General features: G+C 38.1%; 1 protein-coding gene across 7 annotated transcripts in view; it reads left to right on the top strand.

Annotated features, from left to right (window-relative positions):
- Positions 1–26,439, top strand: part of NCAM1 (neural cell adhesion molecule 1) — a 510,722-nt gene that overhangs the window by 349,100 nt on the left and 135,183 nt on the right. For all 7 annotated transcript variants that reach the window (XM_089673069.1, XM_089673073.1, XM_089673071.1 and 4 more), the window contains exons 4-8: positions 4,080–4,223; positions 7,773–7,910; positions 13,282–13,399; positions 14,423–14,586; positions 16,730–16,872. In XM_089673069.1, the coding sequence (XP_089529195.1) occupies positions 4,080–4,223; positions 7,773–7,910; positions 13,282–13,399; positions 14,423–14,586; positions 16,730–16,872 (707 nt within the window). The remainder of the gene's footprint in view (positions 1–4,079; positions 4,224–7,772; positions 7,911–13,281; positions 13,400–14,422; positions 14,587–16,729; positions 16,873–26,439) is intronic.

A 26,439-nucleotide genomic window follows, 5' to 3' on the forward strand; every position in this document is an offset into this window, starting at 1 on the left:
TTTGCTTCTATAACTATAAAGTGCAGTTACTAACCAGATTCACCCCTCATTTGCCAGACTGGGTCATGTGTTCATCGCATCTTAATTTAGCATTTTTTATGTGTTCTCAGCATTTACTGTATTTTATAGCCCAGTTTTACAGTCCTATAGTGTTTCTATGGGAAGGTTTGTACCCTGCTCTCTTTTTGTGTATTCACCAATTTTAGAAGAGGGAATTGTTGTTTTTTTTTCAGTGTTTCTCTATTGATTACTATGGAGGAGTTGCCCCACTCAATCATTACTATGTACGTTCACCAGACGTTTACTACTCTGTTTATTTTTCTCATGCACATATGCCAGCATTCACTCCTTGCATTTGCTGCTGAGAAATGATATGACTTCTATAAATGTTAAGGTTCAGCACCAGTTAATGGACAGCAAATACTGCAAATGTAGGCTTGTGAATGTGCCTAGATTATTATTATTATTATACAGTATTTATAAAGCGCTAACAGTTTGCTCAGCGCTGTACATTATAATGGGAGACAGTACACGAGAAAGTACAGTAACAATACAATACACAAGGGGTTCAAGGGCCCTGCTCCTTGGAGCTTACAATCTAGGATGACCTACAGTAGATGATCTTTTTCTTTTATACTTTTATAGAACTGGTTCTAAAGGCAGTTTTTACCTTAATGAATTCTCTGCATTAAGGTACAAAAAAAAATGTTGTATATAGATCCCCCCCCCCTCTCCCCTCCTCTTCTGTAGACTTACCTGAGCTTGATCTTGATCCAGTGATGAGCAGGAGAGGATCTCTTGACTTTCTCCCTCCTGATTTGCTCAGAGACAAAAATGGAAGCCATTGGCTCCTGCTGCTGTCAATTACAGCCAGTAAAGAGGAAGCTGGGGGGAGGGGGAGCCTATGCAGTATATTAGCTCCTTGTGGTATGTAAAGCCAGAAATTCTGTTTTAAATAAAAGCATTATCATTTAGTTTATTGTCAGTTGATATAACTTTGTTACAATGTGATATACACATGCAACTAACTGCATGACTGGCACCCGAGTTTACCGATACTATGTGTGTGCCTGCTTCTCTCTCTCTCTCCTTCTCTCCCCATCTCTCTCTATAACGTGTATATATATACATATATATATATATATATATATATATATTGTGGGAACTCGCTTCTAAATGGTAGAGCTTCTTCAAAGCACACAGCAACTCGTTTCTTTTTAAGGGCCTTTTGCCCAATTTTATTTAAAGGAAAAGTTCCATCAATCTTCCCCGCAGGGGTATCCACATTAAACCAATTCAAATGATATTCAGCCTTCTGGCTGGTACACCGATTTCCGTCTGTCTCCTGCAGACTCTATCCAAATTATGGCTCTCCCGCACACAGCTGGCCAATAGCACACAGCTTGTCTGGCTTCCACCTCCACTAGGTGAAGCCCATCTGACTCCAAGACAGTGACCTCCTGTCTGCCGGGGTGGAGCCCTCCTGACTCCTGTCTGCCAGGGTGGAGCCCTCCTGACTCCTGTATGCCAGGGTGGAGCCCTCGTGACTCCTGTCTGCCGGGGTGGAGCTCAGAATCATGGCCTGGCCTCAACAAAAAGGCCTGCACACACCTGTGCAATCAGCACGCTGGCTGCTCTCAAAATATGGGCCCAGGATTGGAGATTTCATCCTTCCCAAATCTCTTAGAAATCTCCAGGCTACAGGTCCCAAAACAGGCTTTACAAACCAAAGAGGAAACTTATAAACCAGTTTCCTCTGCATTTTGAGAACTGCCTGGAGCCCCTCAACCTGTATGGTTGAGAATCCTGGGTCTCCATCATGATTTCCACCGTGGCAGGATACCGCACTGCCACAATATACATATAATGTGTGTGTGTATGTATGTATGTATATATATATATATATATATATATATATATATATATTTATATTTTTTTTAACCCCATTCTGCTTAGCCCTGTTTGATAACTAAAATGGGTAAAAATCTGTGATGTTTCCAAATCTTTGTTGCTTTTAGAAAGGTCGCAGTGCCACACTAGAATTATCTTTGCCCCTGGCCCACTCATGTCTTAAATTTGTTCTGATTGCCTGCCACTCATTCACTGTATAACAAAGGTCAACAACAACTGCAAAGCCATGTCAATAGACTAGTGTTAATTAAATACATATTGCATCTTGGCAAATTACATGACTGACGAGCACTAGTGAACTGTAATTACCTTTTGGACTGTTTAGCTGATTGCTGTGTGATGATTGTATTCTTAGCTCCAGTACAGAAATACCAACATGGAAATATAAAAGGACAAGTAAAAATGTGACAGGCAAATATCACAGTAACACAAAATGCATACATACTGAAAATGCAATGGTGATCACTTTTCTCTACTCCGGTTAAGCAAATAAGCCATGCCACCCTTGTAGCCCCCAGCTGTGATTGGATGGTAAAGGAGAAGCAGCAGATTTAATTATCTCATCCCTGTGTTCATTCTTCTTCTGTTAGCATGACCCTAATTAGCTCACAATTCGTATCCTACATCACCCAATCTAAGTACTGCTGTACAAGGTAGCACAGTGAGTTAATAGCGAACCAAAATCAGGTGCTTCTATGGTCTGCTAAAGTTACTAAAGTTTTTGTTTTGTTATGTTAAATACCAAACATGTTATACTTACCTGCTCTGTGCATTGGTTTTGCACAGAGCAGCCCCAAACCTCCTCTTCTCGGGTATTCCACCAGTGCTCCTGGCTCCTTCCCCTTGACCAGTGCCCCCAATAGCAAGCCGCTTGCTATGGGGGCACTGGTGTGTGCTCGCTCCTGAGCCCTGCTTTATGTGTCCAAAAGACACATTGAGCCATGGCTCAGCCCAGCATCCCCCCTCTCTCCTCATTGGCTGTGATTGACCAGCAGTGGGAGCCAATGGCTCCTGCTGCTGTGTCTCAGCCAATAGGGAGACGGAAATCTGCATATAGTTGTATCGAGATGGGGGGGAGCAGAACACATTTTTTTTTTTTACCTTCATGCATTCTACAAAAACCTTCAGCCTTTAGAAGTACTTTAATAATACATTTAATGGTTTGCAATAATTACTTATGAATGCCTGGAGTTCAGCCTTAACCTCCTTGGCGGTATTCCCGAGTGTAGCTCGGGGTAAAATTTCTATACCAAAAGCGGTAACCCCGAGCTGCACTCGGGCTTACCATGCGGCGTTGCTCTGGGGGTCCCTGCAGCACTTACCTTGTCCTTCGCTCCCGCGATGTGTCCCCTGCAGTGTCCCCGGCCATCTCCTCCGGCCGATGCCGGCATCCGGCTTCGTGTTCTGGTCCCTGTGACGTCGGGACGTACGGGCGCCGGAACCGGAGGGAAATTTGAAATTTTTAAAAAATGTCATTTTTGCTGTCATTGCTGTTTCAATGCATTTCACATATATTTTGTCCCTACTGCTTTGTCCTGTGCCCTGCCTGCATTTTGAATGTTCTTTCTGCCTGGAAACTTAGAAAAGTCCATGGCGTCCAAAAACTGTCCCTTTACGTCAAAAGCGGTTTTAGAACAGCGATAGTAAATCAGAACCACTTGCAGAATTGAGTGATAATGGTTCGTGGGAAAAATCGTCATCAGACACTGAAAACGATTTTGCGACTTTGCTCAGCGATGTGCGAATTTGCCTCTGTATTTCAAATTTCAGTGTTTTTGGTTTGATTATATTATTGAATTCAATTTATTATTATTATATTATTATTTTTTATGATTATTTATTAAATTATAATTTATCATTTCGTGTTTCAAATTTTATCATACCCGGGATGTTTATTAGACTCTTGTTCAGACAGATTTCAGTGAGTTATTCCTAAAAATTACAGCCTACAATAAAAAACTACATATTTCCATGCAAAAAAATGGTACCGCTTTCAGCACAAAAAATCGGAAAGAATCATACCGCTAGGGAGGTTAATGAACTTTAGTGCATCAAGAGTGACAACTTCCCTCTAAAAGAAAATGTGGGCATTTATTTAAATTACAAGCCTCATTATGCATAGTTAAAAGTGCTGCACTGAACTTTTACATCTTCTATATTTTTTACAGAGAAATTGACATTCAAGAATGCACCCACCCCACAAGAGTTTACTGAGGGGACGGACGCTGTTATCATTTGTGATGTATCAAGTTCTATACCATCAATTATCATCTGGAAACACAAAGGCAGAGATGTGGCTTTTAAGAAGGATGGTGAGTAAGGCTTTTAGTTCATGGTGGATTGCTCTGTAGCATATCTGTGACTAATATGTTGTTTTAGGCTGCACCTGTTAAGTAAGGCACATATGAGGTCCACATGATTACTCACATGCCACTAACTGTCACGTTTGCTGGAGAAACAATGTAGCAATGCAGTGTGTTTACATCAACATACATAGATGTGATGGAGAGAGAGAAAGTAGGACTTTAAGGATATGTAAACCCAACATTTCATATTCCTGATATGTGCCTGCTGTACCATGTACTTGTATGAAAAAGTATCCTGTTCTCTTTGTATTGCTTACTTTGTGTGAAATCCCTGGTGTTCCTGATTTCCTATTAAAAACTAACCACACTAGGCATGAGAGCACAGACTTGATCATACTTCTGCTTAGACACCCCAACTCCACAGCTATTCACTGAGAAGTGCTGCTGTTTCTCCTCCCCCAGCTCTTATGGAGCTGAGAACAGAGGATATGTGCCAGAAGTTGCCAACTGTCTGCAGAGTCAATAGCTAAAGACCTCCGAACTTCATGTAGCCTTCAGATTAGCACAACAGCAGTGCGTAGGGAGTTTCATGGCATGGATTTCCATGGCTGAGCAGCTGCATCCAAGCCTTACATCACCAAGAGCAATGCAAAGCATCGGATGCAGTGGTGTAAAGCAAGCCACCACTGGACTCTAGAGCAGTAGAGATGTTTTCTTGGGAGTTATGAATCATGCTTCTCTGTCTGGCAATCCGATGGACGTGTCTGGGTTTGGCGGTTGCTGGGTGAACGGTACTTGCCTGATTGAATTGTGCCAAGTGTAAAGTTTGGTGGAGGAGGGATTATGGTGTGGGGTTGTTTTTCAGGGGTTGGGCTTGGCCCCTTAGTTCCAGTGAAGGGTACTCTTAAGGCATCAGCATACAAAGACATTTTGGACAATTTCATGCTCCCAACTTTGTGGGAAGAGTTTGGGGATGGCCCCTTAATGTTCCAACATGACTGCACACCAGTGCACAAAGCAAGGACTAAAAAGACATGGATGAGCGAGTTTGGGGTGGAGGAACTTGAAAGTCCTGACTTCAACCCGATAGAACACCTTTGGGATGAATTAGAGCAGAGACTGCGAACCAGGCCTCCTCCCCCGACATCAGTGCCTGACCTCACAAATGTGCTTCCGGAAGAATGATCAAACATTCCTTATTATAGGCCTACCTGTAGGTACAAGTGAAAAAAACAACTTTACTACCACTTTATGTGGTTAAACAAAGACATAATTTTTGAAAAAAAAAAAAAAACAATTTCCGTTGCAAACTGCAGTCATTAATGATTTTTCACAACTGCAGGTAAACACAACACATATTAACATATAGATAAAAAAAAGGTATATCAATCTATCTTCAATGGGAAAAGCAGCAGAAGTACTTTTAATTGTAAATTGGGGAAGAGCTACAACCTCTCACATAGTTTTTATTGATATACAGCTGCAAGAAAAAGTATGTGAACCCCTTGGGATTACGTGGAGTTTTGCATGAATTGGGCATAAAATGTGCTCTGAACGTCATCTAAGTCACAACAATAGAAGAACACAGTCTGCTGAACATAATACTACACAAACATTAGATGTTGCCATGGTTTAATTGCACATAACATGTAAACGTTCACAGTGCAGGAAGGAAAAAGTATGTGAACCTTTGGACTTAATAACTGATTGACCCTCCTTTGGCAGCAATAACCTCAACCAAACGTTTCCTGTAGTTGCAGATCAGACCTGCAGAATGATCTGGAGTAATTTTGGACCAATCCTCTTCACAAAACTGTTTCAGTGTAGCAATATTCTTGGGATGTCTGGTGTGAATCGCTCTCTTAAGGTCATGCCACAGCATTTCAATCGGGTTGAGGTCAGGACTCTGACTGGGCCACTCCAGAAGGCGTATTCTGTGCTGTTGCAGCCATTGTTTTGTTGAATTACTTGTATGCTTTGGGTCATTGTCTTGTTACATCACCCATCCTCTGCGGAGCTTCAGTTGGCGGACAGATGGTTGTACGTTTTCCTGCAAAATGTCTTGATAAACTCTGGAATTAATTTTCCCATCAATGACAACAATCCGTCCAGGCCCTGAGGCAGCAAAGCAGCCCCAAACCATGATGCTCCCTCCGCCATGTTTTACAGTGGGGATGAGGTTTTGATGTTGGTGTGCTGTGCCTTTTTTTTCTCCACACATAGTATTGTGTGTTCTTCCCAAACAACTCAATCTTGGTTTCATCTGTCCACAGTATATTTTGCCAGTAGTGCTGTGGAACATCCAGGTGCTCTTTTGCAAACTTCAAACGTGCTGCAATATTCTTTTTGGACAGCAATGGCTTCCTCCGTGGTGTCCTCCCATGTACTCCATTCTTGTTTCATGTTTTCCTTATTGTAGATGTGTCAACAAAAATGTTAGCTTGTGCCAGAAATTTCTGTAGGTCTTCAGCTGACACTCTGGGATTCTTCTTTACCTCATGCAGCATACTGCGCTGTGCTCTTGCAGTCATTTTTACAGGACGACCACACCTAGGGAGAGTATCAACATTGCTAAACTTTCTCCATTTGTAGACAGTCTGTCTTACCGTGGACACATTAACATCAAGGCTTTTGGAGATACTTTTGTAACCCTTTCCAGCTTAATGCAAGTCAACAATTCTTGATCGTAGGTCTTCTGAGAGCTCTTTTCTGCGAGGCATGGTTCACATCAGACAGTGCTTCTTGAAACCAGTAAACCCAAAACAGGTGTGTGTTTTTTAAGGGCAGGACAGCTGTCAGCAACACATCCAATATCATCACACTGATTGGAGTCAAGGTTGGCTCACTCCTGGCTCCAATTAGCTCTGGGAGAAGTCATTAAGCTAGGGCCTCACATACTTTTTCCTTCCTGCACTGTGAATGTTTACATGTTATGTGCAATTAAACCATGGCAACATCTAATGTTTGTGTAGTATTATGTTCAGCAGACTGTGTTCTTCTGTTGTTGTGACTTAGATGACGTTCAGAGCACATTTTATGCCCAATTCATGCAAAACTCCACGTAATCCCAAGGGGTTCACATACTTTTTCTTGCAACTGTATAGACCCAAAAACTTTCCTGCCACAAGGGAGATGACCTTACATATTCTATACTTTAAGGATCATGGCTTTTAGACCTTGCCTGGTCCTGGTAAGCTCAACAAAATTCCAGTAAAATGAATCTACTTTATTCCTGTTGCCTTGCTTGACCATAAGATATATTATGAGGATGCACAGATATGCACATTTAAGTTTTTTTTTCTTTCATGTGTGTGTACATCCTCACAATAAATCTTATGGGAATGAAGAGGTTTTTTTACTAGAGTTTTCATTGATGCCTGTGTCTACATGACCAGTAATACCGATTCCCCTAATACAAGGACAGAAAATGAGGGGAACGAAGGGTCAGCAATGCTTTCTTGCAATTGCTATCCTTATTGATCTTAACAATCCATCACACTGTCTTATCCTCTGCACTTGGCATACTTGTTCCTCACTGTGTTCACCTCTCCACAGTTCGATTTGTTATGCTGTCCAACAATTACCTGCAAATCCGGGGCATTAAAAAGACAGATGAAGGAACTTATCGATGCGAAGGACGGATCCTAGCACGTGGAGAGATCAACTTCAAGGATATCCAAGTCATAGTGAATGGTGAGGCTATACTATTAATTCTCCTTTCAGCTTGTTCTTCTGCATTGTTTGATCAATAAACCTATTATATACAGGTGTATAGGATATTCTAGATACCAAATCATTTAGATATGTAATATCCAAAATATTCAAAGTGAAAATAATTGGGCATTTTTGGGGGTAATGAACAAATGAAAAAAAAATGTTATTCCAGTGTTAACATTAGATATGTGTGATTCATTTCATTATGAATTGAAATTTGGACGTGATTTTCATTATTCTAAGATTTGGATGTTTGCGACTTTAAAGGGTTTTGCAAGTCCAGTTATATACTCACTGGCCTTTAGGTACACCTTGCTAGTACCGGGTTGGACTCTCTTTTGCCTTCAGAACTGTTACTAAACCCACAACAGTAAAATTAGTCTGTATATGCAGTAAAGCATGCTTGTTATACTCACTGTGGAGCCTAAGGGGTTAATCCTCTGCATTGTATAAAAAGAACATTTGATCCTTTCCTCTCTGCTCCTTCTCTTATTCAAATGTCCACATCTTATCTCCTGATAAGGCAGACTGAACTCACATGCACATGCTCAGTTTAATGTGTATTGCTAGAGAGGTTTTTTTTCTTGGTTGAGTGCATGTGATCAGCACAGGGACAATCAGCACTGTCCAGACAGAGGTCAGGGGTTTTGCATCCTCCTAGAGCAGAAAGAAAACTCCTACAAGTTTTAACCAGTGCTCAGCTGAAGTCACAAGATTGCTATATACTACTGATGAGAAAAGGTATTTAGCAGTTTATATATTCTAAATTAATTGCATTTCCATGTTCTGTGTACTGTGGGAGACCAGATATAGTGAATGCAGGGTCCTGGGAGACAAGATATAGTGAATGCAGGGTCCTGGGAGACCAGATATAGTGAATGCAGGGTCCGGGGAGACCAGATATAGTGAATGCAGGGTCCTGGGAGACCAGATATAGTGAATGCAGGGTCCGGGGAGACCAGATATAGTGAATGCAGGGTCCTGGGAGACCAGATATAGTGAATGCAGGGTCCTGGGAGACCAGATATAGTGAATACAGGGTCCTGGGAGACCAGATATAGTGAATGCAGGGTCTGGGGAGACCAGATATAGTGAATGCAGGGTCCGGGAAGACCAGATATAGTGAATGCAGGGTCCGGGGAGAGCAGATATAGTGAATGCAGGGTCCGGGTTGACCGGATATAGTGAATGCAGGGTCCGGGGAGACCAGATATAGTGAATGCAGGGCCCGGGGAGACCAGATATAGTGAATGCAGGGTCCTGGATTTAGTAACACGTTAATTCTTCGTGTCATAAATTCAGCAAGGTGTTGGAAACATTCCTCAGAGATTTTGGTCCATATTGACATGAGTTACTGTTGCCTTTCTATCATCTCGAACCAGTCTTCCCATTCTCCTCTAACCTCTGACATCAACAAGGCATTTTCATCCACACAACTGCCGCTCAGTGGATATTTTCTCTTTATTTGGACCAATCTCTGTAAACCCTAGAGATGGTTGTGCGTGAAAATCCCAGTAGATCAGCAGTCTGGCACCAACAACCATGCCACATTCAAAGTCACTCTAAATGCCCTTTCTTGCTTATTCTGATTCTCAGTTTGAACTTCAGCAAGTCGTCTTCACCATATCTAGATGCCTAAATGCATTGAGTTGCTGCCATGTGATTGGCTAATTAGCAATTTGTGTCACCAAGCAAATGAACAGGTGTACCTAATAAAGTGGCTGGTGAGTGTATTTGTTACGACTGGCCAAAGCCGAAACATCAAATTCGCAAACAAGTCGCATCAAAGCTGCAAGCAAGTTGAAAGCAAATCTCCAAAATAACATAACTACGTAATGAATAAATATGAATTTTCCAAAATAACTTTTGAGAATATGATTAATTTCAGAATAACAAATATATAAAACAAATTCTGAAAATGAATTATTCTACAATAGCGAATATGACAAAATGAAATGATTGACATTAAGAAATAATAAAAAACAAAGCAAAATGATTTTTTTTCACGTGCACATTTTTAGTTCCAAATTAAAAAAGAAAAAAGCTCCACTTACAAAAAACACCAAAATGTCAGCAGCATATCCCACCCAAAATACATTTTGGCAACAATAATCCTAAATAAAAAGGTATGCGCTAATAACAAACTTATACAAAGGTGTATATCATCATCCAAAAAACATTAGTGTTTTAAATAAATAATTATAGTGTCCAAACATAAATTAGTGTCCAAAAAATATATATATATCTTCAGTGACTTGAATCAATTGTGAAAAATCCACCACCAAAGGAGATTAAATGAACTCACCAGAGCTAATGGCTGGTCAGATTATAAACCAGCAACAGCGCTTGTGCTCTGGGAGCAATGAACCCGATGTCCAAATAGATATGGTGATGTTTCAGATACTTCCAGATAATAATCACAGCCAAACAACTTTGCAGCCCAAGCTCTTATGATGAACTTCTCCACTCTTTCTCATACCTCCATGAGAGCATGCAGTACACTCAGGGACAAAAAAGACAACATAATGGTGCAATATGTTTTTTTTCCATTTATCTCTTTAATATAAAAGGTATAAGGAAACTCACAAACAAAGTGTCCAACAGACACCAGCTTCAATCGCAAAAAAGGGTTGAGATACAGTTAACGCTCACCGCGGATCTCTCCCATACAGCACAGAACACCAAGGCTCTCTAACGTCCACATCGAGTAGGCTACGCCCAATCGGTTTCGTCACACCGACGTCATCAAGGGGCGGTACAGATGGGAACGTCAGACAGCTCTTATAAATACCACCCTTCATCTACATAGTTTTAACACCCAGCCAATCACTGCGTTCCTAGTCTCCTTAATCATGCCGGCTAGAACAGGTGTTTCCCAATTTAATTATACATATACACTCTACTACATAAACAAAAAAGCTAAATATATATACCCTGCAGGTTTGAATCAGCGCAATACTGCTCTCCTTCAAAAATACCCACAAAAAAACATATAAAAATATAAAAACATAAATATATGCAGAAAAGCAATATATACCATCCTGTGCATGGCTCTTCAAACCACAGAAAAACCCTTAAAGGGCCATGCACAGAACTTAAAGCACAACTCTTCTCATACACAAAAAAATCAAATCAAATTACAAACATTTATAAAAATATAAACCAAATTAAAATAAAATATATTTCATTTCTAGTTAACATGTTCTAAATCTAAAATAATTCTGGTTATAAAAATGTACAATGCATGTATTGTAATTATATATGTACATGGGAACTGTCCTTTTTCTCACTACATACTCCAGGTCTGTTTCCTGTTTTGTCAGTTTTACACAATGGTTGTGCTTCACTGCTCCTTTCCCACAATCCTACTCATTAAAAACAATGTGATCCCTGTCCGGCTGATATATCAACAGTTGTTAAAAAAGAAGTGTTAGCTCACTCTGGTGGAGAACATACAAAAAACAGATTATATTCACTATATACTGCATATATTGCATTGATTTCAATCTGGGTGAACAAATGTATAAAAAATATAAAACTTGTGTAAAACATTTATAGAAACCTCTGCAATTATTTTTATTTGTTGTTTTATCTATTCCAATAATGATGATTTGCTCATCAAACATCATAGATGTTACTGCTTTAAACAAAGCATTGGGTAAAGTATAGATTCACTATAACAACAGGATCTATGCAATAAATATAAATACAATAAAACCTTTCCTCTGGGAAACATGGCGGTGACCATTGCTGACTTGACATTTTGCAAATGCTCTTTGTCTCTGGCTTCAGTAGTTAGGGTCACTGACCCACAACAAGTAGTTGTCTGACCTTCTTGATTTGCATACTTATTCCAGGTCCCTTATCCAGGTATTGAAAAAAAAATGGGTCTGCAAAACAGCCAGGCAATTAACATTTTTTTAACAAGGTCAAGAGTAGCAGTTCCCATGTTTTCCCAGGAAGGTTGCAATTTAAGCTATCCTTTTTTTTCCATTGAATTCCTGCCTGCAAGTTATAATCTAGCTTCACAAGCTAGGGATATATGAATGCTATATTTGACAACATTTTATATACACAGCACAGCATCTGCTGCATTTATCTGCAGATAACAGAAAAAAAAAAGAAATTGAACTCTTAGAAGTCTTGAAGACACACGTTTAGCTTCCGAAGGATTGGAAGAGGAAGAATATTTAAAAATATTATATTAGCAAGAATGCTTGATTTGTCTGAATATATTGAAAAAACTAAGGTGATCAGTGCCATCCTGTTTTTTTTTAATTCTGTTAGTGTTGCTCCAGAATTAGACAAAATAAAACCATTCTAAGGCGGCTGCCAATTTATCCTCACAGCACAGAAAGAAAAACAAAGTTCTTCCTTGTCCCTTCAACAGCGGTTGTGTTATTTCCCCATCAGAAGAGAATAACATGACTGTCAAGAAGCTTTCTAGAACTGGCATCTCCAGCTATAATTAATTTGATTTATCAATCACTCCACTTTATGTTAATTATAGGTGGAGATTCTGTTTATATTAAGAAAATATTAAACCCACATCCACAAATTAACTCCACTTTAGTAAGAAAAAAAAATAAACAAAATTTACCATATGGTATTTAATTGCAACATAAGCACTTTTTTAACCTAGGGGTAAATGTATACAGCAGTGAATTTGACATTCACCAGATGTTTACTGCAGGTAAACCTTCCAGATTTTTTAAATGACAGTAGCGAATTCACCGCTTGTGAATATTGATGAAAGTCACATTCACTGCTGTATAATTGTGTTCCTTGGTGCTAACAGAAAAAACAACTTTCTAGTTCTAAAACTGCAATAAAAATAAGTATGGTTTCCTATACTGTTGGTGTACACCAGTAGTCTCCAAAATGTTGCCCTGGGGCCGGAAGTGGCTCTATGAATGCCTCTATCTGACCTTTGGGCACTGTTCCATTTACAGCTGACTGTAATGATGGGGCACCATTCCTCCCACTGACACCGGTGGTGGGGTATTATTCCTTCCACTGACACCAATGGGGGGGGTGCTGTTCCTCCCACTGATATAAATGATGGGGCACTTTTACTCCCACTGGACACAAGCAATGGGGCATTATTACTCCCACTAAAACCAATGATGGGGAATGGTTTACTCCCACTGACGCTGGGGAATTTTCTACTCTCAGTGGCCACAGTCCGACTCCCCTAAAGTTGGAAAGGACTTTAATTTCCTATTAATGTGATTAAGTAACTACTGTTTCCGTAATTTTTTTTTTATTATTACAGCACTGGAAGAACACACCACTCGATACAATACTCATGTTTCTTCCAAATAATATTTTTATCATTTTTTTACTACAGTTCCTCCTACAGTGGAAGCCAAACAACTGACAATAAATGCCACAGCAAACTTGGGAGAGTCTGTTACTTTGGGATGTGAAGCTGATGGCTTTCCTGAGCCTGAAATAAGCTGGACAAAGTAAGTGCTGAGTTTATTCACATTTATACAATACATTATTAATCTCTTTAAATTGCTACAGTCAAACAGGTAAATACAAAAGATGGAGCCCAATTCATCAAAATGAAAAGCTCTCTCCGAGTGACACTGCTCTTTGCACGTAAACTCTCCTGCTCTTGTACCTTGGGCAGGTTCCTACTTTGCAAACACTGTGCTCAAGCCCAGTTACTTTATCCATATTTATGAAAGGAACATTCATCTATGAAGTGGAACTTTATTAACAGGTCCAGGAGACAGGACCTACTCACCTTAATATGCATTATCCTAGAAGGCTGAATATGTTGATTTAAATAAAGAAAACATTTTGAAATCTTAGTATCCAACTGAGGCTTTATCTTCTGGTGGTTGAACAAAAGCTCTAAATTGAGCAATGCAGGAGTTCTGGTGTAAGTTGCAATTACAATGGTTCCATCCATGGGATTGTTGCTACAGCAGCCATTAATCACAAGAAGTGCACCAAATATTTCTTGTTTTATTCAACTGAGGAATGTCTCACAAATGTTTTAGTTTCCTGGACAGCTTGCAAGAAGTTACCAGGGTCAACTCGTAGGACACTTTTGTTGCCACTGGATGTTGACATTATAAAAATATACATTGGAAAAGTCACAGTTGTAAGGGAAGGATCCTAGGGATTTATTGCAAATTCTGGAGCAATGTGGTATCTACTGAAATCCATCATGTACAAAAAAGATCTATGGAAACTTTCAGCACCAGATCACAGCTTGTGTCCCATTCATGCCACCCAAAGGTGTTTAGAACTTGTACTATTTACCAAATGGCTAAATACTGATGCTTCCACATACTAAAAGGATTAAATGGACTTGAAAACTCCTACTGTTTTACCATTGCTTAGAAGATGAATCATCAAAATGAGTGTCAACGTTGTAAATGTAAATGGAAAAGGTTTTTTGGTAATACAATTAAACACATTCTATTCAATTCCTAAGTACAAATCGTAAAATATTATTTCTTTGTGTGCTGCAGGAGAGGAGACCTGATAGAAGATGTTAGTGATAAATACACATTCAATGAAGACATGTCAGAGATGACCATTCATCGAGTGGAAAAAGACGATGAAGCTGAGTATATCTGTATTGCTGAAAATAAAGCTGGTGACAATGAAGCTACTATTCTCCTAAAAGTCTATGGTGAGAGCACACAATGGTAGACTAACCTACAATTTCACTAGGTCTGAAACAAAAAAATGTAATGACCTCTGTAAACAATAGAGATCATAGGGTAGATTTACTAAAACTGGTGTACATAGAATCTGTTGGAGCTGTACATAGTAACCAGTAAGCTTCTAACTTTAGCTTGTTTAACCTCCCTGGCGGTATTCCCGAGTGTAGCTTGGGGTAAAATTTCAGTACCAAGAGCGGTAACCCCGAGCTACACTCGGGCTTACCATGCGGCGTTGCTCAGGGAGTCCCTGCAGCACTTACCTTGTCCTTCGCTCCCGCGATGTGTCCCCTGCAGCGTCCCCGGCCATCTCCTCCAGCCGATGCCGGCATCCAGCTTCCGTGTTCCGGTCCCTGTGACGTCGGGACGTACGGGCGCCGTAACCGGCGGCGAATTTGAAATTTTGAAAAAATTTAATTTTTTTTAAAATGATTATTATATAGTAAAACATTGCTGTTTCAATTAATTTCACATATATTTTGTCCCGAGTGCTTTGTCCTGTGCCCTGCCTGCATTTTGACTGTTCTTTCTGCCTGGAAACTTAGAAAAGTCCATGGCGTCCAAAAAGCGTCCCTTTATGTCAAAAGTGGTTTTAGACCAGCTAGAAAACAGCGATAGTAAATCAGAACCACTTGCAGAATTGAGTGATAATGATTCGTGGGGGAAATTCGTCATCAGAAACTGAAAACGATTTTGCGACTTTGCTCAGCGATGTGCGAATTTGCCTCTGTATTTCAAATTTCAGTGTTTTTGGTTTGATTATATTATTGAATTAAATTTATTGTTATTAGATTATTATTTTTTATGATTATCAATTAAATTATAATTTATGATTTCGTGTTTCAAGTTTTATCATATCCGGAATGTTTACTAGACTCTTGTTCGGACAGATTTCAGTGAGTTATTCCTAAAAATTACAGCCTACAATAAAAAAAACTACATATTTCCATGCAAAAAAATGGTACTGCTTTCAGCACCAAAAATCGGAAATAATCATACCGCCAGGGAGGTTAATTAAGCTTTGATAATAAAACCTGCAGTTTCAGTTGCATGGAGTACACCAGTATGGCTTCCTCCTTACATGTAAACCCATTCACTAGAATCTCATGTTTTAACATGGTAAAATAATTTTATTAGTCATTTTCAACATTTTTAAATCTCTTACTTTTATTGATATATTACCTGGTGATCCAGCCATGAAGGTCTTTGTTCAGACCCTTCCTGTTATAGGGTAGCAATCCAATTGTGCTCCTATATTGTCACCCTGCTGAACAAGCTTCTGATGGAGAATATAATTGGCCATTCCAACATTACATTTGCAGGGTCCAGTTTCGTCATTATACGAAAACCTGCCTCAAGAAATACTATGTGTACATAAAAAAATGTGAGTACATTATTAAATTAGATTTAAAAAATCATAGCAATTGATGCACTGGGGTTGATTTACTAAAGGCAAATAGGCTGTTCACTTTGCAAGAACATTTCCCTTAGCTTAATGAATGTAGGGAATCCATTCTGGCTTCTGTTATCTAATCATGTGCAATCAAAAATACTGTTTTTTATTTTTTTTTTATTGCACGTGATTTTTCTTTGCACTGTGAATTTTCAGCACTTTCACTAAGCTCCCCTCCACCCCCCACTGCTGCACAGCTATCAGGTTTTGTTTTTCTTCCTCTTTTTGTTTGTTTACCTTTTTATCAAAAGCTATTTCTTCCCAACCCTACTTCAGTCATTCGTCTAGACTCTAGGCAAATTACATCAATGCTCCTTGGTGCCTCTCAGGATATGTGACCTGGATATCCCAAGAGGTGCCTGGAGCATCCATTTACTAAAGCAGGAGGGGGCGGGCCTCCCAATGACATCTTGGAAGAAGATGGTGGATCAGGACCTGAGTATTGGCTACAGAGAAGGGGGTCTCAGTGGGACAACGCTGGCTACACTGGGTGAGTGAGTATACTTCCTCTGCAGAACACTGCATCAGGTAGGCAGGGGGAAAAGGGAAAATGTTTAGGGAGGTATGGTAAAGTTCCACTTTAATATGTTTCTTTCAGTCTCCTCTTTACATAATGATATTGCTGAATTTTTTTTAAATGTTGTTTTTATGTCCTTTAGCAAAACCCAAAATCACCTATGTTGAAAACAAGACTGCAGTGGAGCTGGATAATGAGATCACCCTGACATGTGAGGCCTCTGGAGACCCACTACCCAGCATCACTTGGAGAACAGCTACCCGGAACATCAGTGAGGAGGATAAGGTATGCTTGTCTTGATTATCTCTCATGGGGCACTGATTTGTGATGTCACTGGACTACTGGCTTATGATGTCACTGGATGACAGCCAGCAAACCACTCAAGGCAGCATAAGATAAAACTTACATACCCTCTGAAGCTTGCTATTTTATATAATAAATATATTTTATCAGAATGCCAATTAAGAGCCCGTTTACACTTAGGATCACTTTCGCACATGTAAAAAACCCAATGTTGAATACTCACCGTTGTTTTAAGGTTACAGTTACAGCTGTACATTTTGGCGTAGTGTGCTCTTCAAAAATCCAGCATACTGCAGCTTATCCACCTTCCTGAAAAGACCTTCTTAAAAAGATGAAGGATGAATCATATGTATTATGCATGTATTAAGTACTCAACTGTGTTTTAACATGTGCAGAAAGAACCCTTCCACTTCTTTCTCTCTACATGTAATGCATGCAAAAATGGACTCTACATGTGTAAAATGTAACACATGGGAAAAAGCACAACAACCAGCTTAAAAATGCATATCAAAAATATGCATACACAAGTGTAAATGGGTCTTTAATGAGCCTTTTTTCTGTTTTTTCAAACAACTCCTAATTATTTTAGAAATTATTTATGGGATTGTCTTAAATATAGTCCCTAACAATTTGACTATGGTGTACAAAATCTGACTTCATTTTTCAGTATTAAATTACTACGATTTGCATGTATTATTTAATTTTCGTACACATATTTCTAACTTGGCATACCTTGAATAGGACCCAAAACTTTTAATGACAATAGTTTTTTTTAGTATTTTCACTGCTAGTACTGCTAGTGTTAATTGCAATGTTATACAGTATTAATCGCTGTGATAATAGAATGTTTTTTAGTTGAGGTTTAAGGTTAATGTTATGACTTAGGGTTGGGTCATGCATTCATTTAAAAAGTTATGTTGAGGTAAAGGTTTAATTTTAGGTTAAATCCTTAGTGGCATCAAGCTAGCAACTCGGTGTGGTCCATAAAATCCAAATATTTGTTGGCTACATAATAAACCACACTGGTAACAAGCTAACGCATTTCGGCTGTGACAGCCTTCCGCATAGAAGGTACAATGAAGAAGGCTGTCACAGTTAAAACATGTTAGCTTGTTACCAGTATGTTTTAGTATGTAGCCAATAAAGATTTTGATTTTATGGACCACACCAAGTTGCCAGCTTGATAGATTTGATTATTTGAGTGCAGGAGCACTATAGCCAGAGCACCGGTCCTCAGCCACTAGAAGCTGAACTTGCAGTTGAGCTTGGGTTTTGCTTATTTGTCAATAATAGGTTAAGTTTCCAGGTTGGGTAAAATTTATGGGCAAGTGACTTTTACATTTTTTTTAGGCGAGAAATGTTTTTATTTCCCAAGTGTGATAAGCACAAGACACATGCCATAGAAGTTATCTGGCAAGCAAGCCAATTTTTTAAACAAAGAAAAAAATGTCACTTGCGTATTCTGCAGTAAGTAAATTATCATATTAAGTAAAATACTTTAGCCAGTAGTTTACTGAACATAACAGAGTAAATACTAATGGTTAGTCAACATTTGTATTTATCTGTGTTGTTTAAAAATGCTTGACTTAGGGTGCTCATGGGAAATCTTTGACTTCCTGCATACATCTGCTATACATCAAGCTACAGGTCATTATATATTGTGTTTCTAAAGTAATTCTCAAGTGTGCTTTCAATTGCAATACATAACAGGCCTTGCTGAGGTTAACATTTTGTACTGCTGACCAATGACAATAAGGCAGCGTGCAGTGACATCATAACTGGGTCTGACCAATGACAATAAATCAGTGTACAGTGACATCATCACTGGGTCTTAGGAGGGAAAAGCTGGTGAATGAACGCTGGACTGAGAATGGAGCAAAATGAGCTAGGTGTCCTTCAATGGTCGCCATTTGTATACACAAACAAATGTAAGTATGTACTGAGAGCACCACAGCAATTGTGTGCGGATGGATTGTCACTGTGACAAAGGCAAAAATAATCAGTAGTTCTGATGGCACTTCCAGTACTGAAACATTACTCAAACAATTTCAAAATATTATGCTCTTTCTGGTTAGATTTTCAAGTTTATACAGAGAATACACATTATATACCCCTCTATTATTAATAATAAATTAGCACTGATAAGGAAAATAAAAACTTTTTGCAATTTTTTTAATCCTTTATACTCAAGGGTTGCTCTGATAATTATGAGTGAACACATCATTTTTGTCCAAAGTTGTTTAATTGTGAAAATGTTCTTTGCACATATCTGATGTATACTGAGATATTTGATCACACAATAGGAACACCATTTTGTTGCTAATCTATGTATGGGAAATAGTGACATTACCAAGTCCAAAAATACTGCCTTGTGAGTAGGGGTATAATTCTAGATGGCCTTATCTAGCAAGTATTATTGCCACTTGTTTTCACATAACTAAAGGCCTGGGAAGAGAATATAGTAAAAAAAATATTTTTCGATAATTTCAGTAGGCTTTGCTACCTCCTGTAAAGCAAAAAAGAAAACTAGTCACATTCTTCAGGTATTGAATGCTGGACGTTCCATCAGATTCCAAACAAAACTGCTGACTATTTTTGAAACTCTCACCTCTCCTGTCTGGCGTCGTCTTTCTGGGCAAATTATGGCTCAGATGTAACTGTGGGATAGAGACCTGTTCTAAACAAATCTATACAGTGCTTGTTGCTCTGTGTTCTGCTTGAGTTGCTGTCTTTGGTCTCTTTCTTTACAGTCCCTTGTGTTTTAGTTTACTTTTGAAATATTGGAACTTGAATAAGAATCTTTTATTTTTTGTATAGAATGGATATGTAGTTATTATACCACCATATTAAACATACACCTTAATATCCCCGAGTATCGATACTTGTAAAATCTAAAAATATATTAATTGAAGTGTAGAAACTGGAAGAATCAACTTGGTCATTATAATGTCAGTTACCAGACTTGGTCATTTGGTAAGGGTTAGAAATCAAAAAGAAAATGATAGTTTATTTTGTTGACTGGATTAGAGGAATTTGTTTCAGGGTTAGAACTCTGCAACAACATCTGTGTAGTTGGTTCAGCATATACTTTAAAGTGGGTAAATATATTAAAGGTAAGCAGCTTGTTTTTCTGTAGTGGAGGCTTTTGGAAGCAAGAGAAATAATAAGTCAAGGACATATAAAATCCACTCTATTTGATTCCGGAAAAAGCCATCCAAAACATAACATTGCAGATCTGAATTAAACCTTTTTATTTTGACTTGGATCACAAAGGTGATATTCTGCTTTTGTTTTTTGTTTTTTTTGTAGAGGTCTTTGAGTTCCAGTTTTCCCTGCCCATCAATTCATTTTCTCCCTTGCCGCTCCTGTTGGTGATATGCTGTCATTAGACAGGATCAGATAGCATTGAAAAGAAAGAGGAGGAAATTAAGACTCCTGTCTCTTTCTTCATTATATGTACCACATCTGCTATAAATTACCAGGTGTACCAAGGAGATGGAGTGGTGGCATGTCAAGAATATGGTGGAACTTTTCAAATGTCTAAATGGGTATATCACCTTTATTGGCTAGAATCAGTTCACGGGGCTTTTATCATTTATGCCTAGTACACATGATGAGAAAATCATCTGAAAAGAATGCTTTCACAGCAATCGTCCGATAATCTGATTGTTAGTACACAGATTCTGAGAGCCGATCACGACAGTTCATGCAAACATTTCCAAAGAAACAACAGATGCCAGATAAATGAAAGAACACTTTTCATGTAATTACTATACTATCTGTGCAAAAAAAAAAATCAATTGACCAAGACCGCACATAATTGGAAATGAAAGAATACATTACAATACAATACATTACATCACTTCTGAAGTTGTATTCTAGCTAACGGGAATTTTTATAACTTTAGTAACCTATTCGTTTTTAATATGAGGCTAGCATGCAAAACAAAATGGACAATCATTTGTCTGATATTCTCACCGTGTGCATGAGGCCTAAAGCTGGATAAGGAGATTTTTTGAATAAAAAGCTTAAACCTTGTTTATTGTAGAAAACATTAGAATTTTTTTTACATTTTACCATATACCCACATTTACATTTTATGTCCACAGCGCATAACTAGAATAGCTTTCATACACTTAACCTGATAAGAATGTCAGTGCAACAAGCAGCAGTGTCCTGGTTTTGGGGATTTGCTCTTCTAAATTATTTTGCTGATTTTATTATTATTATTATTATTATTATTAATATTATTATTATACAGGATTTACATAACACCAACAGTTTATGCAGCTCTTTACAACATAAGGGCAGACTGTACAATTACAATACAATTTAATATAGGAGGAATCAGAGGGCCCTGCTTACAATCTAAGAGACTTTATAAGGAACAGTAGTGACATAATGTGGTTTGTTAGAGAGTTCTGTTTGCTTAATTAGTTAATAGAATTTTTATATTATTCATGGACTTCTGAGGGTCATTCAGCATTAGGACTTAGTTTTATTCTAAATAACTTTGTATGACAATAAAACAGTTGGATTGATATAAGTTGTCTTGAGGATGCCAACAATAGATAGGTTTAGGAGGTAGTTAGTCTTGTATCATTGGATTGTTTTAGTGCTAGAAGTATGTATTTGCTTAAACAATAGCAAAAATACAAAACAGGTTTTTAGAACAGTAGTAACCTTTACAACAGAACATTCCCTTTTTTCCCATACCGTATTATGTTTATGGAGGTGAAACAATAATGTACCTTGTTTCAGGTTGAGATAGTAATACTAAGATTTAACCATGTTAGTTGTAGTTCCATCTTCTGTCTCAATATAGTACTTGTGTTTGGCTGTCTTGTTGCGTACTGTGTTTACGGAGTGCCGAGTGCCTGTCCCATCAAATTTGTTCACATGTAACTGCATGTCTTGTACTTTTGCTAATCATTTTAATATATCATTTTTCTGAAATCTACAAAAAAGAAGATGGCCCCATGGACGAAGAAGATCACATTTAACCTTTTTCACGCCTCACGCTTCAGCTCTCTTTGGAAATTTAAATGAATGGGTTTCAAAGAATGATGTCTGAAATGACTAATCCACGCTTTAAAAAAAATGCAGAGTAGGTCAGGTCATATAAGAGGTAGAATCCTTTCAGGGCGTATTAGATTAATCCTGGACTTCCTTTCACTGGGATGTTCCTGGGACAACTCCATCGGGCCACCATTTAAAATCTCTAAAATCCCTAAACCTCCGGTACATTATGTAAATAAAATATGAAAAAATTTTGTTTAACCCAGATATACATATTAATCATGGTGTATTCAGAGCATAATTATTTAATTCATTTAATCTGATGAGTGATAGAATATGCTATTTTAATTTATTATATTTTAATAATGAGTATATTTTACATCCTGGCCTGCATGAATATGTAGTAAGAAACCAGACCTGCTACAAGAATGGCCAACATTTAACACTGTGCTACAATGGAAAGTGGCATTTGGAAATGACTGGACAGTTTGTAACCAAGTCTGGATATTAAATTACCCCTTTCCATGAAGTATGCAGTCATAGTTACGCTACACATAAAAGCCACTGTGTGATTAAGCATTGGCCAAATCACAGAATTTTCTTATGTCCCTATTTTGCACATAACTTTTAATAATATGTATTGATTGTATTTCTTTACTTTTTAAAATGCTTCTCTGTTTGTATCTCTGGGAATATTTACTATACAACAAATAAACATTTAACACACTTAAGTGGTTAGTAAAAACTGCAAGATTTGTTTAAAGACTGATTAGAAAAGCTACATAATTGTTTTCATGTTGAGCAGGTGGTGACTGGTCATTTCCCTATAACGGGAGTCATTCTTTAAAGCTGGTTGTTTGAAACCACTGAGAGCTGACCTTATGTTTATTTCTGCATGTGACAACTGCCAATGGATAATTGGGAAATAAATACATTTGTTAAATATGTTGGTTAATTTTGCTAAAGTTTTGAAATGTTAACATATTTTATTTTAGCGTTATCAGAATCTGCTGGTGGGACTTAAAGGCTTTCTTAGTTATACTGCCTTTGGTATTACACCCAGCAAATAGTTACTGTTAGAGAATTTGTATTGGTTTGAAAAAGGACTTGCATCCCATCCTTTCAAACAGAATATAAATAGTTTCTAATGGTTGTGTTGGATTTAAAGAAAAACTAGTCTTGACCTTTAATTCTAGAAGGAAAGCACATATCTGATCATTTGACTAGTAGGTTTCCCACTGGTATCATTTTGCCTTGTTTAGTGGTAAATGCATTAGCAGCTCAAATGATGCATGACTCATAATAAACCCTTAAGTTCAATAGTAAAAGCATACCCAGTAGTATACTTAAACTGATAGCAGTTTCACAAAAAGCTTACTTTTAAAAAGGAAAATTTTTGGTTGGAATTTTCCCGCAGCCTTATTGTTTTTATATATTAAATATATTTAGGTATTTTTTTTTTTACCCTGTCTCCTTTGGCTTTTGTCACTGCAGGAATTTTCATCTTCATATTTTTGTACTTGTCTTCCACATTACAGGATTTTTAAACGCTTTAAAAAAAAAAACACTGGCCAAATAAAATAAAATTTGAAGAAAACCATTACAATGCAGAACAACCAGGCCAAACTGTTACTTTCTCAAGATACCTTTTCTCAAAATTGTCTAAGGTCCCCTTCACATTATCCCTGTCCATTGTGATGCATTCCTACACACATGTTGATGTGCAATATTTCTAACCTTAAAGTGGGCTGTGGTAAGGCAGCTCATTAATTTACAATGCATTTCAACAGAAGAAAAACTTGACCTGCATCTTTTTTTTTTTTTTTTTAAACACTGCGCCTCACAAAGTAAATCAAATATGTTGTGGTGTGCTCAGGGGCGGACTGACAACTCATGGGGCCCTCGGGCAATAGGGGATCATGGGGCCCCTGTGTCCTTGCCCAAACTCAAAAAAGCCTATGAGAAAGGTACCAGGGGCATCTCATGGGGCCCCCTACTGACCCCGGGCCCTCGGGCAGTGCCAGAGTTCCCCAACGGTCAGTCCGCCCCTGGGTGTGCTGCAATGCTGCATCAACACCTACTAAATTTTGCATTTTATTGCTCTTCTAAATTAATAGCACACCAACAGATTACGCAGGGTGCCTGCATTACTGGAATGCTTACCTGCAAAGCCAGCCTTAAAGTTTAACTCCAGCCAAAATGTTTTGCTTTCTAGTTTTTAGGTAGGTACGGGAGGAGATACAATCTCTGTCAGGTTGACATAGTTGTCTGTGACCCCACTTGGCAGATTTATTCTCATTTTGTGCTCTTGTACCTAAAACTAAAGTTTTAAGGAAGAATCTCTGACTGGGCATACATGTTTCAGAAACAATTGCCAAAGATGGGATTTTTGGGTGCTTGATTTTGTTTTATGTCTCTGAAACAGAAAGTGAAGATACATTTAATCAGTATAGATTGTTGTCTCCATGTGACAAATCATACATTTATTTTGAGCAGGTAGTATGTTGGTGACCCTACTTTTCATCATTTGATCATGATAATGTGGTCATTTCCATTGTTTGGTCCCTTCAGCACCCATTTAGCATGGCTATACGGCTGTAAGGAGTGTGCCTGATCACATTGTGGGGTTAACTTACTAAAACTGGAAAGTAAAAAATGTGGTGCAGCTCTGCATAGAAACCAGCTTGCAGTTTTTTTTTTTTGTAAAAACTTAACTGATCAAACAGAAGTGAGACTTTAATTGGCTACTATGCACAGCTGCAAAAGATTTTGCACTCTCCAGTTGTAGTAAATCAACCCCATTGTGTTGGATTCTCCCCAGTGGAGACACAGGCAGCAAAACAATTGTGAAAGACATCCAAACTATTTCACACTCTCCCAAACGCTGGCCATACACTATACAATTTTCTGTCTAATTTCTAGATTTAACTTCAATTATGTAGCACAAAGGCCTGCCTAATTGGATACTATTGAAAGTGTTGTTTAGGTTTGACCTTATATTATATGTTTTTTTGTAAATCAAAGCACATTTCTCAAGAAAATTGTATAATGTATGGCCAGCCTAAGACTAATAATGTTTTGGCTGGAATAATTCCTTAAGGCCTTTTTAATTATTAAGAAAAAGAGCAAAACAGATCCCTAGAGAAAATAGAATTCGTGTTATTGAATACCACAGTGCAAAGAGCAATGGACAACAGCAGCCAATCACAAATCTTATTTTTATTTTATAATAAAATAATTACACAGGACTTGTTTGCATAAATTCCTAAAAAATAGGCTAAATGCCTTAAACATAGAATCATTTTCATCATCAACAAAACTTACTAATTACCTGTGTAAATAAGGACAACATTGTCCCCAAACATTTGCGTTGCCTTGGAGTTCAAAAGGTTTACCAGACCATTGAACCTGTGTTTATGTGAAACATACAGTACCGTCTTTTTATTTGTCATTAATTGAATGGCTGTTTGATTCAATCTCAGGTTCCCTGGTCTGGAAAGCTTTAATTAGACATGTACAGGACCTTATTTTATTGAGGCTTTATACAAAGACCATGTTTAGGAACGTTAATTTTGATTAGGCTTTATTTAAGGATTTTCTGACAATTTTTGTCTACTTTAGCTCTCCACCCTATTATATATGACCTTTCCTCTGTTTACCTGCTTTGCCAAGCACTCATGAGAGCTACTGCTGTGACTGTGCCCTCAAATATGGATGACTTGCTGTGTTTTAGATATACTTGACATTTCATTGCATTTCCTGCATGTAATGTGGAATGGCATGCTATCATCATGTGTTTATGGAGTGTGTTTGCATGTAACAAGTAACCTCCTGTGTGTGCATGCTGAAGCTGAAATTGTGTTACAATATTCCATTTTAGCCAACAAAATATGGGAATTTAATTGCTGGGATCTTAACCCATTTGTTGCCTTATAACTGATGATGGATTATGCTCTGAATCTGATGAAGCAGCAGTACTGTTGACATCAAGGCTTTAGACAATAAATATACATTTTTGTCCAACTGGGCTTTATCACATATTCAGGTCACTTGAGCTTTTGCTTTGTTTCAATTTGTATACAGTTCATATTGGTTAGGACTATGTTATTGTTAGAAACCATTACAGCTTTAATGTGTACAGATCATACTGGTTCAGACTATGTTATTGTTATGATCCTTTTCATCTTTAACATGGGAAGGAAAGACACTTTAAACATCAAACAATTAGATAAAGAATACACTAATGCCACATCTAGACAAAAACAGTCTATCAATGTAGATGGCGGTAGACTGCTGTCAGTTATTAAGTTCAAACACCTAGAAGTACCTCCTACACGCAGCCTCAGATCTGTGCCATTATGTACAAATTCCAGGACAATTATACCGGACAAGCTCTAACATGTCTTGGTAGTGAAGCTTCCTTACTTCCCAGTCATTCCTAATGGTCTATTACTATGCTGGGCTGTTTCACTCACCAATAGTAATGCATGGGAGGGGAAGGGCAATCTTCAACATTGCTAGGACATGTTA

Source organism: Staurois parvus, unplaced genomic scaffold (assembly GCF_062004578.1).
Source record: "Staurois parvus isolate SC_StPar_1 unplaced genomic scaffold, SC_StPar_1.0 ptg000135l, whole genome shotgun sequence".
NCBI lineage: Eukaryota > Metazoa > Chordata > Amphibia > Anura > Ranidae > Staurois > Staurois parvus.